This window comes from Panthera onca, chromosome A2, assembly GCF_046562875.1.
Source record: "Panthera onca isolate mPanOnc1 chromosome A2, mPanOnc1 haplotype 2, whole genome shotgun sequence".
NCBI lineage: Eukaryota > Metazoa > Chordata > Mammalia > Carnivora > Felidae > Panthera > Panthera onca.
Genome location: NC_138340.1, coordinates 56,747,711 through 56,764,881, shown reverse-complemented (window position 1 = coordinate 56,764,881; position 17,171 = coordinate 56,747,711). Strand labels below are relative to the sequence as shown.

Genomic DNA, 17,171 nt, shown 5'->3' with positions numbered 1-17,171 from the left:
GGCTAGAGCAGGTGGCCCCTTATGGTCCTTCCATTCTTTAGTTTTGGTTTCCTGACAATTCTCTTTTCCTTTTATTATTTGCATGTATCCTAGTTCGGGTTAAAAGGACCTCCCTGTTTTAGTCTGGGAACACCCTCTCTCTGTCTTTGGAGTTCAGATGCCCCAGGACCCAGATGATGACAATAGCAGGTAGTCCTGAGGTTGAGTGCATCCACCCAGGAGGGAAGAGCGGCCCTGCGGGGACCTGTCTTAATGTGCTAGTGGGCCAAGAGGCACTGTGGAGAAGCTGGCAATATGTCTAGTTACCTGCCCAAGAGAACTGAAAACATAGGTCCACGCAAAAACTTGTACAGGAATGTTCACAGCATCATTATTTATAATAGTCACAAAGTGGAAACAAGCCAAATGTGCTGCAACCAATGAACAAGATGTGATATATCCATACACATGAATAATGTTCAGCCATGAAAAAGGAACGAAGTACTGATCCACGTACTTCAACATGGATGAAGCTTGAAAACATACCAAGTAAAAGAAGCTGGGCATAAAAGGCCACATGTTGAATGATTCTGTTTATGCGAAATACCTAGAATAGTCAAATCCACAGAGACAGAAGATTAGTGGTTCCCAAGGTCTCAGGGGAGGGATGAGGGAGAAGTGGGGAGTGACCGATAATGGGTACAGTTTCTTTTTGGGGTGATGAAAATTTTCTAGAATTAATGTTTGCGATCGCACAACATTGTTAATATACTCAAAACCATTGAATTGTTACAATTAAAAAGGGCAGACTTACAGTGTGCGGTGAAGAATCTGGCCTTGCCTAAAAGGTCTGGCCTTTGCCCTTCCTTGGCTTCTGGGAGGTGACATATGTCATACCATATATAAGTGCCTTTGTTTAGGATGGGGGCTGACTGCACTAGATCTTAGAATGGGACCAGCCTCACCTGACAATCATAGGATAGAGGCTGACCATGCCAGATAGACCAACAGTGTGAGTTAGGATTGGGGCTTTGGTCTTGCAGTGTTGGTTGGTCTAGAGACTGAGATTGCTATGTGGGCAATCAAGCAGTAAATTGGTCATGTCCCTGTAATGGAGCCCAAATAAGAACTCTACACACTAGGGCTTGGGGGAACTTCTCTCTGCATATTGTCCCATCAGTGTCATAAGGGTGATACATCCTGACTCCATGAGGAAAGAGCAATGGAATCTTGGTGTTTGGAACCATCCTGTACCCTGCCCTGTGTCTCTTCCTCTGGCTGATTTTAACCTGTATCCTTTCCTTGTAATAAGCTGTGTGAGTATAACAGCTTTCAATAAGTTGAATAATCGGTGAGCCTGGGGGTGGTATTAGGAACCCCCTGAACTTCAGTTGGTATCAGAAATCAGGGTAGTTTTGGGGACTATGACCTCAAATTTTGTAGTTTGGCTAAGTTGGGGGGTATGGTATGATCTTGTATCTCAATGAACAGTTTTTTCCCAGTAGGAGAAATGATATAAAGTATGTTCATGGACCCCAGTTAAATTAAACTACAAATAAATTACTAACCAAGAAAAAATTTTACATGCTTGGAAATTAGCAAATACTTCCAAGTAACCCATGAGTCAAAAGAGAAATTGTAATATAATTTAGACATTGTTGAATTGAACACTAATGAAAAGAGTATAATATCTAAATTTGTGGGGTAATGTTAAAGTGTTATTTAGAGGAAAATTTATAGACTTAAATACTTACATTAGAAAAGAAGAAAGGATGAAAATGATTGATAGATGTTGCAGAGATTGAAATAAGCATTGTAAACTATGTCAGTAAACTTAAATATGTACAAGAAATTCCAAATATATAAAAATGTTTTCAGAGGAGATAGTTTAGAGGTTTCTGGATATAAAAGTTAATGTAAAAATCTATTGAATGTCTGAATACTATCTACATACAAAAGTCATTTTTAAAAAAGTTAATACTTTTAAGTATCATAAAAATATGAAATTTGCATGAATAAATTCAACATAAAGGAGTGGAAGACCTCTATCATGAATACTATGGAACTTTTAGACACTTTAAAGAAAACCTAAATAAGCGAAGAGACATACCATGTTCATGGATTTGAACACATAATAATGTAGAGGTGTCAGTTATCCCCAAATTGGATATATAGATTCAATGCAATATCAATTTAAAAATGCCACTTTTTCAAAAGTATGGAACTTGAAAAGCTGATTTATGAATTTACATCAGCCTGCAAAAAATACATTCTTGAATAAGAACAAGATGGGAGAACTTTACTAGATATCGGGACTCATGATAAAACCACAGTGATTAAGATCATGTATTGGTTCAGGGATAGACAAGCAGATGTATGAGATGTAATAGAAAATCCAAAAAGAGACCTACATGTAAGTGGTAACTTGACATATGACATATGCAGATTGAAAAATCAGTGGGAATGAATTTTAAATGCATTAAAAGTGTGAATTTACATAACGCAATATCACTTTACACCCACTAGTCTGGCTAGAATTAAAACGTCAGATTATAGCAAGTGTTGACAAAGATGTGGAGAAATCAGAATTGTTATTCACTGCTGGTGAGAATTAGGTGAATTAGATGGTGTAGTCACTTTGGAAAATAGTCTGGCAGTTCCTCAAAAGAGTTACTATTTGACCTAGCAGCCCCACTCCGAGGTAAATGCCCAAGGTAAATGAGACTATATATCCATGCTAAACAGTATATAACTTTATAACAAGATTATAATAGCCATTAGGGGGGCACCTGGGTGGCTTAGTTGGTTAAGCATCTGACTCTTGCTCAGATCATAATCTCATGGTTCATGAGTAAAAACGATTGAAGTATACACATTAAACGAATGAATTGTATGGAGTGTGAATTAAATCTCAATTGAAAAATACCTCTGGGGGGCGCCTGGGTGGCTCAGTTGGGTTAAGTGACCAACTCTTGGTTTCGGCTCAGGCCATGATTTCACAGTTTGTGAGTTCAAACCCCGTGTTGCGCTTTGCGCAGACAGTGTAGAGCCTGCTTGGGATTCTCTCTGCCCTTCCTCTGCTCATGTTCTCTCTCTTTCTCCAAATAAATAAACGTTATAAATAAAAAAGAAAAGTACCTCTAGTGGGCAAAAAAAAAACTGAGGAAAGGAGAAAATGTTTTCAAAAAATGGTGTTGGGATAATTGTTTATCCAGAAGAAAAAAGGAAAATAATTTCCTACATCGAACCATTCACACATATCAATTCCAGCTGGATTAAAAATCTGTGTACATTTTCAACTTTCTGAAACATTTTTTAATGGTTATTTTTGAGAAAGAGAGTGCACGAGTAGGGGAGCGGCAGAGAGACAGAGGGAGACACAGAATCTGAAATGGGCTCCAGGCTCCGAGCCGTCAGTACAGAGCTTGACGTGGAGCTCGAACTCACAAACCACGAGATGGTGACCTGAGCCAAAGTCGGACGCTCAACCGACTGAGCCACCCAGGCGCCCCTCAACTTTTTATTTTGAGATACTTATAGATTCACAGGAAGTTTAAAGAATGTCGCAGAGATCTCACATACCCTTTCCCCACAGTGGTTACATCTTACCTAAGTACAGTACAATATCTAAACCAGGACGCTGACACCAATACAATGTGTGTGTTGTCTGTGCCAGTTGGTCAAATACAAATTTGTATGACCACTACGCTAATGAAGTTCCACCCTCTTTCTCCGTCCTGTTTTCCACTTCCTTAATTTTTTCGTCTGTGTATAATCTTGCATATTAATGGAATCATACAGTATATGACCTTAGGAGATTGGGTTTTCTCCACGCAGTATAGATTGTGACAGGTCCATGCGAGCTTTTGTGTATGTCAATAGCTCATTCCTCTTTGTTGCTGATTAGTATTTCATGAAATGGATGTACCACAGTTGAACCATCCATTTATTGAGAGACCTTTTGGTTATTCCCAGTTTTTGACTTTTACATACGAAGCTGCCGTGAACAATGACGTACAGGTTTTTACGTGGACATAAGTCTTTTTTTTAAAAAAAAATTTTTTTTTTAACGTTTATTTATTTTTGAGACAGAGACAGAGCATGAACGGGGGAGGGTCAGAGAGAGAGGGAGACACAGAATCTGAAACAGGCTCCAGGCTCTGAGCTGTCAGCACAGAGCCCGACGCGGGGCTCGAACTCACGGACCGCGAGATCATGACCTGAGCCAAAGTCGGCCGCTTAACCGACTGAGCCACCCAGGCGCCCCAAGTCTTCTTTTCTTTTTAATTGAATTATAATTGACTTACACTATTATATTAGTTCCAGGTGTACAGGACAGTGATTTGATGTTTGTATGCACTGCAAAATGATCACCATGGTAGATCAGATTACCATCTGTAACCGTACAAAGTTATTAAATATTATAGACTCTATTCCCTGTGCTGCACATTACATCCCTGTGACTTATTTATTTTATAACTAGAAATTTGTATCTCTTAATGTTTATTTATTTTTGAGAGAGAGACAGACAGAGCATGAGCAGAGAAGGGACGGAGAAAGAGAGAGGGAGGTATAGAATCTGAAGTAGGATCTAGGCTCTGAGCCGTCAGCACAGAGCCTGACACGGGGCTCGAACTCACGAGCTGTGAGATCATGACCTGAGCCGAAGGTGGATGCTCAACTGACTGAGCCACCCAGGTGCCCCTATGCTTGTGTGTTTTTAAACAAGTGAAAAGAAAAGGAAAAAGCTCTTGCCAAAGGGCAAAACCGCGGAGCATTCTGGGGGCCTGCAGAGCGGTGCTGGTAAAACCCTGCCCTGCGGGCTCCTTGCAGAAACACCAAAGCAGAACACGGGAAATGCAAGGTGCTCTACAACTCCACGCTACTGTTTCGCCACCGCCTGTACGCAGACCTGGAGACCGTCCTGTACCAAGTGCACCTCTTCAAGCCGCTGTCGCAGCTCATGAAGCACTCGGTGCTCTACGTCCGCAACACCGTTCCAGAGAAGACCTTCCAGGCCCTGACCAGGTGTGCCGGGCTGCCACGGAGATGAAGGTCCCCTCCCTCGGGGTGGGCGCCAGGGCCTCGTAGGGGGGCCCCTCCAGGGGCAGTTGTTGATACTCTTCATGCCCAAAGGAGTCGAACCAGGAGTGTAGCACGGTTCCGAGGGACCCCGAGCTTCTGTCATGCCCCCCCACCGAGGGGGTTTTGGAATCGCACTGGGGAAGGGAGGGCGGTTGACTTGAACACGGGTCACATGAAGCTCTCTGCTGCTCTTGGGGAATAGCCTAGAACAGCGTGAGCAGTGGGGGGGGGGGGGGTTAAAACCCCTTTTCCCAGTGAGTGATGAGGACCAGAACCACATCCACCAGGCCTGCAGCAGTTGTCTCTACCAACTGGATGTTTGCTTTTGTTGGCTTCTTCCCCAGCGGCCTGTCCAGAAAGCCACCGTCAGAAAGGCATCCTCCAAAGATCTAGATCTTAAACAGGGCATGCCTTAATCTGTGCTCAACCCTGGGAAGCTGTGTGCTCCTCCTGCTGGGTTGAGCACGGCTCGTGCTCCAGGAGGACCTCCTCCCTTCACGTAGGGAATAGCCACTGCCCGGTAGCAGTGGGGCCGAACGAGGCACACCCAGTTTGGAAGCAGAGACGGAGAAAGCATAGTGCGGTGGGGTTCCTGGGACCCTGGCCAGCCTGTGCCGGGCTTCGTGGGGGCAGCGAAGGACCGTGGCTGGTTCTTTCGGGAGGTCAGGAAAGGCTGACCTTGAATGTCAGTGAGCAGGCATTCATCAGGTGGACAAGTCCTCTCACTGCCGTCTGGGGCAGGGGTACCGACTGTCTCTTTACACCTTTAAAAGCAGCAACAGCCGTGGCTGAGACGTGGCGCCCAGCTGATTGAACGTATTAATGAAGGAGAGGGCAGAGGCAAGAGAGAGGAAGGGAGAGAGCCCAGACGCGGAGAAAGAGGACTTAGTCCTATTATTTCCCACTTCTCCACGCGCGGGTCTGCCTGAGGGGCTAGGCAGGGTAGCCCTGAAACAGTAGGCCGAAGCTGCAACTCAGGAAGGGTCGTGTGTGCAGTGGGCCTCAGGCTCATGGTGGGGAGGTGCTGGGACATGTGGGTGTCCAGAGCCTTGGCAGTCAGTCAGAGGAGGCTGGACCCTGCCCTGTCCTGCCCTGCTGGTGACAGGAAGTAGCTGGGGTGGGGGGGTGTTAGGGAAAGGGAAGAAAACCGCTATTTATGAAGTGCTGGCTGCATCCTGGGCAGCTGCCCTCATCGTGGCTTTATTCCCATCTGCAAGGTCCCATGGTGGCCAGAGAGCTCAGCGGGTGAGAGGCAGAGCCCGCCATCCTCAGGCATGCCCCCTCGCGGTGGACCTTGGGAGTGTCAGAGACAGCAGCAAGTAACAGCTGCTATGTGTATGTTGTAGAACATCAGCGTCAGCCAAGTGCCCAAGGTGCACCGGCCCCCCCCCCCCCCCCGCCCCCCGGAGAGGGCATCGAGGAGGAGTCTCAGGGCAGGGGACGTGGGAGGGGGGGTGTGGGTGGTGGCCGCTCAGTCCTGAGCTTTGCGGAGACAGGAGGCTGTGTGTGTACTGCCTTCCTCCTGCGGCAGGAGCTCTGAGATCCACACCCCTGACCAGCTAGCTGGTTAGGGCTATACCCTGATGGGGCGCAGGTTGGTGACAGGCGTGGAATAAGGCCACGGTAGCAGAAAAATAATCAGAGTGGACTGTGGAAAGCCCTTAACTTCTGGGGGCTGGGAGGAGAGTGGAAAGGGGGCATTGCGTTTTGTGGGCTCGTCCGAGTGGAGTCTAAACTGCGCGTATGAGGTCTGTGATCTGGGACCAGCTGGCCAACCTCTGAGCTTCCTTTGGTGTTGTGAAATGGGGCCGCTTTCGCCCATCTTGAAAGGTTAGACGAGGCTGTGTTGCGGGGGGGGGGGGGCCCTCTGCGTTTCAGGATCTACTGCATCTGCTATCACAGCAGCAAACTCAGAGAGGTGATCACAGGAGACCTGCTGCCATCCTCTGCCATGGTCAAAGACTTGAGCCAAGAGCTGGGGCTGCCCATTTCGCAAGAAGGCCTCACAGATGGAAAACCGTTGGTCTTGCCAACTCCTCCCGCCCCCAATCTCGAGGACTTCCGAGCTCAGAAATCCGACCTCGGTTATGAGATCCAAGCCCACCAGGAGAAGTATCTGCAGTGGCGGAACGCCATGGCGCTAAAGAACAGAGGCCAGGAGCGCAGCCTGATCCAGGTGGGCACTCTCTCCTCCCCGGGTCAGGGGTCCCAGGCCTTTGCCCCACCTGGGCTGTCCAGTCACCACAGGGGACACAGGGCAGATGACCAGTTCCTGTACCTGCTCTCCTGGGATCCCGGGCAGGTTGCGTAAGAGGTGCCGGGTTGGGGGCTGAACCAGGTCAGAAGCGTTCACTCCCAGCCGTCAGGTACCCATCGTTCCTGAAAGTGAAAAGGAATGCTCTTAGGTGTTGTCACCTTTACCTTGGCCCCGGAGTTCACCTTGAAGGCTGGGCGCTAAGGAAAATCTCCCTCCCTCCACAGCCACCAAGAAGGCTTAAAACACTGACATCCAAGGTATGACTTGAACTTGTCCGCCCACGGTCTGTGTGAAGCACTTCCCTCCCCCCAATCTCCAGGGAGAGAAAAGTTCAGAAAGAAGTTTGTGAGCTTTGCAAGTGGATATTGTTTATGAAAACCAGCAAAGAAGTTGTTTTCCCATTTGTGTTCAGGTTTTTGGTTTTTTCCAAAGAACCAGTTCTTGGATTCATCAATCTGCTTTTTCTCTGGTCTGTTTTCTAATTAACTTCAGCTTTTTATCTTTTATCATCTTTTAAAACTTTTTCTCTTCTTTCTAGCTTCTTTAAATTTTATTATTGAAGTATAATTGGCATACGGTTAGTAAGTGTAGTCACCATCTGTCACCAAAAAACATTTTTACAATATTATTGACTATATTCCCCATGTCGTAATTTGAATCTCTGTGGCTTATTTATTTTATAATTGGACATTTGTACCTCTTAATCCCTTTTATCTATTTCACCCATCCCTCCACTCACATCCCCTCTGGAAACTACCAGTTTGTTTTCTGTTTTTAAGAGTCTATTTGTTTTTTGTTTGTTTGTTCATTTGCTTTATTTTTAGACTCTACATATAAGAGAAATCATATGGTATTCGTCTTTCTCTGACTTACTGTACTTAGCATTATATTCTCTAACCCCATCCGTGTTACTGCAAATGGCAAGATCTCATTCTTTTTTCATGGCTGAGTAATATCCCATTGTACATATATACCACATCTCCTTATCCATTAATCAGTTGATGGACACTTGGGCTGTTTCCCCATCTTGGCTATTGTAAATACTGCTGCAGCCAACATAGATGTGCATGTATCTTTTCAAATTAGTGTTTTCATTTTCTTTGAGTAAATACCCAGTAGTGGAATTACTAGATCATATGGTAGTCGTATTTTTAATTTTCTGAGGCACCTCCATACGGTTTTCCACAGTGGCTGCACCTTCCTAGCTTCTTGAGTTGACTATTTCATTCATTTTTATTCTTCCTTATTTAATAAGAAAGGCTACACATTTTCCTCTGTACACATCCTTGGCCACATTCTGTAAAGTGTTACATGTATTGTATGTTGCGATTGTTATTTGCCTGAAATGTCTTAGAAATTTCAGAACAAAACAAGACCTAGATACAGTCCTAGAAAAAAGTGAAACCACTGAGTCTATGAGAAGTCTTCCCTGACCCCCTTATTCTACCTTCTCAATGCACTTACACAGGTACACACTTGCGCACACATGCATTCAAGTACACAAATGTATCACATTCATTTATGGGTTAACACTGTTGTGTTAATGCCATTTAACACAGGGCCTTGAAGATTTTATAAAAATATGCCTGTATAGAATTTTGTAATATGTTTGTACAATTAATATCTTCCTATCATCTGTATTTTATTGAAACCACTTGGAAATATTGTTTCTATTATCTCAGTTATTGCTAATTTCAAATGGCCTTAAGTAGCTTATCCATGCTATACTCAATCATTGAAACCCAGCCATAACTTAATTTTTCTATTTTTACTCTAAGATATAATTTACATACCATAAAATTTAATCATTGTAAGTGTATATAAATCAGTAATTTTTAAGCAAATTTGTGGAGTTGTGTACAACACAATCCAGTTTTAGAACATTTCCATCCCCATAAAATTTTTCCCTATTGCTGTTTGAAGTCAATCCCTGTTACCACCTCCAGCCCCAGGTAACCACTGATCTATTTTTTGTCTCTACAGATTTGCCTTTTCTAGACATTTCATGTAAATGAAATCAGACAACACGTGACCTTTTGTGTCTGGCTTCTTTCACTGAGTATAATCTGAGCTTCATCCATGTCGCAGAATGTATCAATAGTTCCTTTTTAAAATTGATGAATAGTATTCCATTGATTGGATGTATCACATTGAAAGTTTTGTTTAATGTGTATTTATTTATTTTGAGAGAGAGACAGAGAGCGAGCAGGGAGGGGCAGAGAGAGAGAGAGACAGAATCCCAAGCAGGCTCTGTGCTGTCAGCGTGAAGTCTGATGCAGGGCTTGAACTCACGAACTGTGAGATCATGACCTGACCCCAAATCAAGAGTCAGATGCTTAACCAACTGAGCCACCCAGGCACCCATGGGTGTATCACATGTTTACTTATTCATTCCCCACTTGGTGAAATTTGTATTGTTTCTAGTTTGGGACTCTTATGAATATCGCTGGTTTGAACATTTGCATACAGATCATTATGTGAAAATGTATTTTCATTTCTCTCAAGTAGAAACCTAGATAGAGAATTGCTGGGTCATGTGGTAAATTTAACATTTTAAGACATTTTCAAGCAGTTTGACAATGAAGTTGTACCATTTTACACCACAAAAAGCACTCCAAGAGTTGGTTTCTCCATATCCTCGCAAACACTTGTTACTGTCAGTCTTTTTTCATCTATCTATCTATCTATCTATCTATCTATCTATCTATTTATTTATTTATGAGAGAGCGAGGGCATGAGCTGGAGAGGGGCAGAGAGAGAGAGAAAGAGAGAGAGAGAATGCAAAGCAGGCTCCACACTGCCAGTGTGGAGCCTGATGCCAGGTCAAATTGAATCCATGAACCGTGCGATCATGACCTGAGCTGAAATCAAGAGTCAGACGCTTAACCAACTGAGCCACCCAGATACCCGTCGGATATCTCTTAATGTACTTATTAATGATTTATATATCTCTGGTAGCTATTCATATATTTTACATGTTTTAAAATCAGGTTGTTTTCTTGTTGAATTGTAAGAGATCTTTATTTTGGATATAGTTGCTTAATCAGAACTATGATTTGCAAATATTTTCTCTGTATATGTGGCTTGTCTCTTTCTTAATTGTGGTAGGAAAAACTCTTGACGTGTAAAGGCTTTTAATTTTGATGAATTCCAGTTTATCAGTGTCTTTGTCTTATTGATCATGCTTTTGGTGACATAGCTCAGGGCTCTGCTTAACCCAAGCTCACAAAGATTTTCTCCTGTGCTGCCTTCTAGGGGATTTGGAGTTTTGGCTTACTTTTAGACTTTAAAGCATCTTCACCAATTTTTTGTGTGCATGCATAATGGAAGGTAAGGGTCTAAATTCATCTTTTTTGCATGTGGATATCCAATCGTTTTAGCACCGCTTTTCAAAAAGATGAACTATCCCCGCACCGTCCCTAAGAATCCATTGATGAGAAATGCAGAGGTTTATTTCTAGGCTGTTATACTCCATTGACTTAGATGCCTGTCCTTACACGAGCCCCACATTATCTTGATTACTATAGCTTTACAGGCAGTTTTGAAATTGGGTTGTATAAAGTCTTTTAACTTCTTTTTCAAAATTGTTAGACTATTTGGGGTCCCTTGCATTTCTATATAATTTTAGGATCACCTTGCCAATTTATTAAAAAAAAAAACAACAACTTGTGGGGATTTTCCTGAGGCTTATATTGAATATGTAGATCAGTTTCGGGGAGAATTGACATATTGACAGTTTTGAGGCTTGTAATTCATAAACATGGAACGTCTAGACTTCTTTTGGGTCTTCTGTAATATCCTTCAGGAAGCTCTGTAGCTGTCACACACAGGCCTTACACCTGATGAAATCTTTGCTGTTATGAGCTGAATTATTTAATTTTTGAATTGTTGCAATAACAGAAATACAGTTGGCTTCTGTATATTGATTTCGTATCCTGAAATCTTTGGAAACTGGATCATGTCATCCCTGGATAAAGATCTCTTTACTTCTTCCTTCCCAAGCTGGATACCCTTCCTTCCTGCATTAGTCTATGCAGATTGTCATACAGAACACAACAGTCGGGTGGCTTAAATGTCAGAAAGTGCTTTTCTCACAGTCCTGGGGGGTGGGAAGTCAGGATCAATATGCTGGTAGAGTAGATCTCATTCTGAGGCCTCTTCTCTTGGCTTATAGGTGGCTGCATCTCACTGTGTGCTCTTTTCTTTTTTTCTTTAATGTTTATTTACTTTTGAGAGAGAGAGAGAGAGACAGAGCATGAGCAGGGGAGGGGCAGAGAGAGAGAGGGAGACACAGAATCCAAAGCAGGCTCCAGGCTCCGAGCTGTCAGCACAGAGCCTGACGCAGGGCTTGAACTCAGGAACCGTGAGATCACAACCTGAGCTGAAGTCGGACGCTCAACTGACTGAGCCACCCAGGCACCCCTCTCTGTGGCTCTTCTTTGGCGTGGGGAGAAAGACAGTGGGCCCCCGGTTCCTCCTCTCATAAGGACATTAATCCTGTCAGATCAGAGTCCCCCCACTCTTACTCATCTAACTGTAATTACTTCCTTACCCAAATACAGCCACATTGGGGATTAGGGATTCAATGCATGAATGGGGTGTCGGGGGGGCATTCATTCTGTAATCCTCCCTTCGCTTCCGTTTGTACTGCCTACAACCTGTAGTATAAAGGTCAGTGTCAAATAGGAGCGGTAAGAGCAGACATGCTTGTTTTCTTCCTGATCTTGGGGAAAGCAATCTTTGACCATGGAGTTGGATATTAACTACAGGTTTGGGGTACGCTTTATGAGGTTGAGGAAGTTTCCTTGTAGTCTTAGTGTGTTGAGAGTTTTCATCATGAATAAATGTTGGATTCTGTCAAATGCCTTCTTCCCCCTGCACACATTGTGGTTCTTGTCTTTTATTCATATGGTGTATGACGTTACTTGATGTTTGGACGTTAAAACACCCTTTCACTCCTGGAATACATCCCACTTGATCATGGTGCATGACTTTTTATCTATGTGTTTCTGAATTTAGTTTGCTAATATTTTGTATTTTTCTTGTGATAGCTTTGTCTCACCTTGGTACCCATGGAATACTGGCCCTGTAAAATGAGTTGGTGTTTCCTCCTCTTCTATATTCTGGAAACAAGTGAACTGTTGGTATTCATTCTCTCATTGTTTGGTAGAATGAACCAGTGACTCCGTCTAAGCCTGAGCTTTACTTGGTGGGTAAAAGGCTGATTTGATCTCTTTATTTGTTATAAGTCTATTCAGATATCTCTTTCTTAAGACAGGTTTGATAACTTGTGTCTTTCTAATTTATCCATTAGATGTAAGCCCTCCAGTTTGCTCTCCTATACTTGTTCATAGTACTCTCCTATAATCCTTTTAATTTCTGTAAAGTCAGTAGAATGTCTCCTCTATCACTCCTGATTTTACTAATTTGTACGTTTTTCTTTCTTGGTCATTCTAGCTAAAGATTTGCCAATGTTGGTGGTCTTTTTGAAGAACCATTTTTGAAAAAACAGGAACAGCAGGAAGAGCATTTTTTTTTAAATGTTTATTTTTGAGAGAGCATGAGCAGGGGAGGAGCAGAGAGAGAGAAGGAGACACAGAATCCAAGCAGGCTCCAGGTTCTAGGCCATCAGCACAGAGCCTGACACAGGGTTTGAACTCACGAACTGTGAGATCATGACCTGAGCCGAAGTCAGATGCTTAACCAACTGAGCCACCCAGGCGCCCCTGAAAAAACATTTTTGGAATTTGTTCATTTTCTCTATTTTTCTATTTCATGTTTTTCTGCTCTAAACTGTATTATGATTTCTTCCTTCTGCTTATTTGGATTCATTTTGTGACTCTAGTTTCTTTTCTTTTTTTTTTTTTTTTTAATTTTTTGATGTTTATTTTTGAAAGAGAGAAAGAGCACGAGAGGGGGAAGGGCAGAGAGAGAAGGAGACAGAGGATCCAAAGCAGGCTCCAGGCTCCAAGCTGTTAGCACAGAACCCGATGTGGCGCTTGAACCCACGAACTGTGAGATCATGACCTGAGCTGACGTTGGACAGTTAACCGACTGAGCCACTCAGGCGCCCCTGTGACTCCAGTTTCTTAAGGAGTAAAGTCAGGTTTTCGATTTGGATCTTTTTTTATGCATGTGTTTCCAGCTACAAATTTCCCCCTAAACTCTACATTAGATGCATCCCATAAACTTAATATGTAGTATTTTCATTTCATTCACCAAAAAATATTTTATAATTTCCATTGTGGCTTTTAGAAATTTTGAATTTAATTCCGTTGTGACTAGGGAATGTACTTTGTATGATTTCTATTGAATGAAATTTATTACAATTTGTTTTATGGCATAGATACATCCCCAGGCTTGAAAGGAGTATATACTTTTCTGACATTGGGAGGAATGTTGTATAAATGGCAGGATGATAAGTGTTGTTCAGGTCTTCTGTGTCATTGATTTTCCTTTCTCAGGTTCAATGATTGGATTGAGGTATTGAAGTCTCTATTGATGGTCGAATTGTCTATTTCTCCTGTCAATTCTGTTTAATTTTTCTTATTGTCTTTTGGGGCTCTGTTGTTAGGCGTGTTTGTGTTTATAATTATATCTTCTTGATGAACTGACACTTTAATCATTATGAAATATCTCTTTTGTTTCTAATAACATGTCTTGTCTAAAACACCATTTTGTCTTATATTAATGTACTCACACCAGCTCTTTTCTGGTTTGCATACTATATATTTTTTCACCCCTTTGACTTTCAAACTGTGCCTTTACATCTAATATGCGTATTCTGTAGACAGCAGATATCTGCATCCTTTTTTTAAAGTCCAGTCTGACAATCTTTGCTGTTTGTCCATTTATGAGTAATATAATTTTTGATATGGTTCGATTTATGTCTTGTTTTTTATATATTTAATATTAATTTCGATTCTCTGTTGTTCCTTTACTGCCTCCTTTTGTGTTGAACAGATATAAAGTTGTACCACTTTAATTCCTTCATGGATTTTTTTCTTAAAAAAATGATTTCCTAGTGGTTTCTCTAGGATTCATCTATAATATACATCTTAAGCACAATCTACTTCAGATTATCACTAGCTTTATTTGGGTAAATGTAGAAACTGTTCTGCTATATAGCTGTTTCCTCCCCTCCTTTTATTTTATTATTGTTATATCTATATATGCAGTAATCCCCAAATATGGTGTTATTATTGTTTTATGCAGTCAGGTCTTTTAAAAGTTGAGAGAAGGAAAAATGTATATAATATTTTATATTTACCACATATTTGTCTTTTCCAGTGATTTTTCAAACATTTATTTTTGAGGGGGGAGGGGCAGAGAGAAGGCAGAGGATCCAAAACGGGCTCTGCACTGACAGAAGAGAGCCCAAGGAGGGGCTCAAACTCATGGGTTGTGAGATCATGACTTGAGCCAAAGTCAGACGCTCAACTGACTGAGCCATCCAGGTACCCCAGTGATTTTTTAAATGTAAATTCTAGTTACCATTTGATGTCATTTATTCTCAGCTTTAAAGGATCTCCTTTGGTATATTTGATAATTTTCAGGTTACTACCAACAAATTCTACCTTTATCAGAGGATATCTTTATTGACCTTCGATTTTGAAAGATGGTTTTTGCGGGACACAGAATTCATGGTATATTTACCAATAACTTTTTTTTCTTTCACCACTTTGAAAATGTTATTACATTGTGTCTCTGTTGTTTCTGTTGATGTTTAGCCATTAAATCATATTTCCTTGTACATGATGAGTCATGAGTCATTTTTTTCCCTTGCTGTTTCTAAGATTTTTATCATTGTATTTTTCTTTCAACTGTTTGACTCTAATATGTACAGGTGTAGATCTCTCTATATTTATCCTACTTGGGGTTTATTGAGCTTCCCTAGATCAGTAGATTAATGTTTCGGGTCTTTAGTTCTTCAATACTTTTTGCGGCTTCTTCCTCTCTCCCCACCCTCCCTTCTCAGACTTCCATTATGTGCATGTTGGTTCACTTATTAATATCCCATACGTCTTGAGGCACTATTAATTTAAAAAAATATTCTTTTGGGGCACCTGGGTGGCTCAATCAGTTAAGCGTCTGATTTTGGCTCAGGTCATAATCTCGCGGTTTGTGAGTTTGAGCCCCGCGTCGGGCTCTGTGCTGACAGCTCAGAGCCTAGAGCCTGCTTTGGATTCTGTGTCTCCCTCTTTCTCTGCCCCTCCCCTGCTCATGCTCTCTCTCTCTCTGTCTCTCAAAAATAAACAAATGTAAAAAAAATACTCTTTTGTTTCTGTTCCTCAGGTTGAATAATCTCTATCTTTGGGTTCAGATTCTTTGCTTAAATCTGTTGTGTCCCTCTAGGGCATTTTTCATTTCAGTTACTGTACGATATAACTGCAGAGTCTTCCTGTAGCTTTTTAAAATTCAGATTGCCTATTTCTTTTTTTTAATGTTTATTTGTTTTTTGAGAGAGGGACACAGAGTGTGAGCAGAGGAGGGGCAGAGAGAGAGGGAGACACAGAATCCGAAGCAAGCTCCAGGCTCTGAGCTGTCAGCACAGAGCCCAATATGGGGCTCGAACTCACGAACTGTGAGATCATGACCTGAGCTGAAATCTGATGCTCAACCAACTGAGCCACCCAGGCACCCCTCAGATTGTGTATTTCTTGACTTGGTGTATACTTTCTTTAAATTTTTGAAATAATTTTCTCTAGTTTTTTTTTTTTTTTTTTTTTGTAGTAATAGCCACATCGAAATCTTTGCTAAAGTCAACCAGCTGGACCTACTGGACGGTTTCTAGTGACTATTTTCCTGAATAAGGTTTACAATTTACTATTTCTTTACATGTCTCCTAAGTTTTGGTTGAAAACTGGACACCTAAGGGGCACCTGCGTGGCTCAGTTGGTAAATCCGACTTTGGCTCAGGTCATGATCTTGCTGTTTGTGAGTTTGAGCTCTGTATTGACAGCTTGGAGCCTGGAGCCTGCTTCAGATTCTGTGTCTCCCTGTCTCTCTGACCCTCCCCTGCTTGCACTCTGTCTCTTTCTCAAAAATAAGTAAACATTAAAAAAAGAAAGAAAGAAAACTGTACATTTAAAATGCATTGCAGTAGGGGCACCTGGGTGGCTCAGGTGGGGGACTCTTGATTTCAGCTCAGGTCATGATCTCTTGGTTGGTGGGATCGAGCCCCACCTTGGGCTCTGAGCTGACAACATGGGGCCTGCTTGGAATTCTCTCTCTCTGCCCCTCCCCTGCTCTCTCTCTCACATCTCCTCTGCTGGTGCAGGCAGGCAGTCAGCAAGCGATATATGAAGAGCATATTAAGGTGGCTATTTCATTTCCTGTGTCTCCCCATTAATTAGTTTGCTTGCCTGTTGCTTGTGCCACGTAGGACGGCAACCTCAGGTCTGCTGAGCAGCTCACCTGCTCTGTTGGTTTGCTGCTGAGATTGCTGTCGTTGCTTATAATTGGCCCTGCCCGTGGGCTTTGCAAGCTGCAGTGCAGATCAAGTAAGTGTGCACTCAAGCGGGCAGTGCAGCTGGTGATCTTCCTGACTCGCACACCCTCGGGAGAACTACTGCTCGAAGTGCCCGGGGATGGCAGGAATGACGTTGACGCTTCCTGTTCTTACCCGAAGTTGAGCACGTTTCCATGAATAAACACTTTGAAGTTTTTTGGTATGCTTTTGGACAGTTTCCAGTGGTTGCTTTTGACAGTTTTGTCCAGTTTTATTGTTTTTTGACGGAAGGATTGGACTCCTTACTCCACCATACTAGAAGTCCTGTCTTCCTCCTAGCCAACTTCAAATTTTTACTTATTTCTATTCTTGCGATGATGTGTGCGTGTTGTGTCTACG

The 17,171-nt window shown here is 42.4% G+C and overlaps 1 protein-coding gene across 5 annotated transcripts in view; it reads left to right on the top strand.

Annotated features, from left to right (window-relative positions):
- Positions 1 to 17,171, top strand: part of CFAP92 (cilia and flagella associated protein 92 (putative)) — an 82,388-nt gene that overhangs the window by 51,124 nt on the left and 14,093 nt on the right. For 4 of the 5 annotated variants that reach the window (XM_078442692.1, XM_060631888.3, XM_078442693.2 and 1 more), the window contains exons 11-12: positions 4,813 to 5,007; positions 6,943 to 7,240. In XM_078442692.1, the coding sequence (XP_078298818.1) occupies positions 4,813 to 5,007; positions 6,943 to 7,240 (493 nt within the window). Of the gene's footprint in view, positions 1 to 4,812; positions 5,008 to 6,942; positions 7,241 to 17,171 lie in introns of those variants that run through there. The other variant, XR_013554097.2, reaches the window with a different exon arrangement.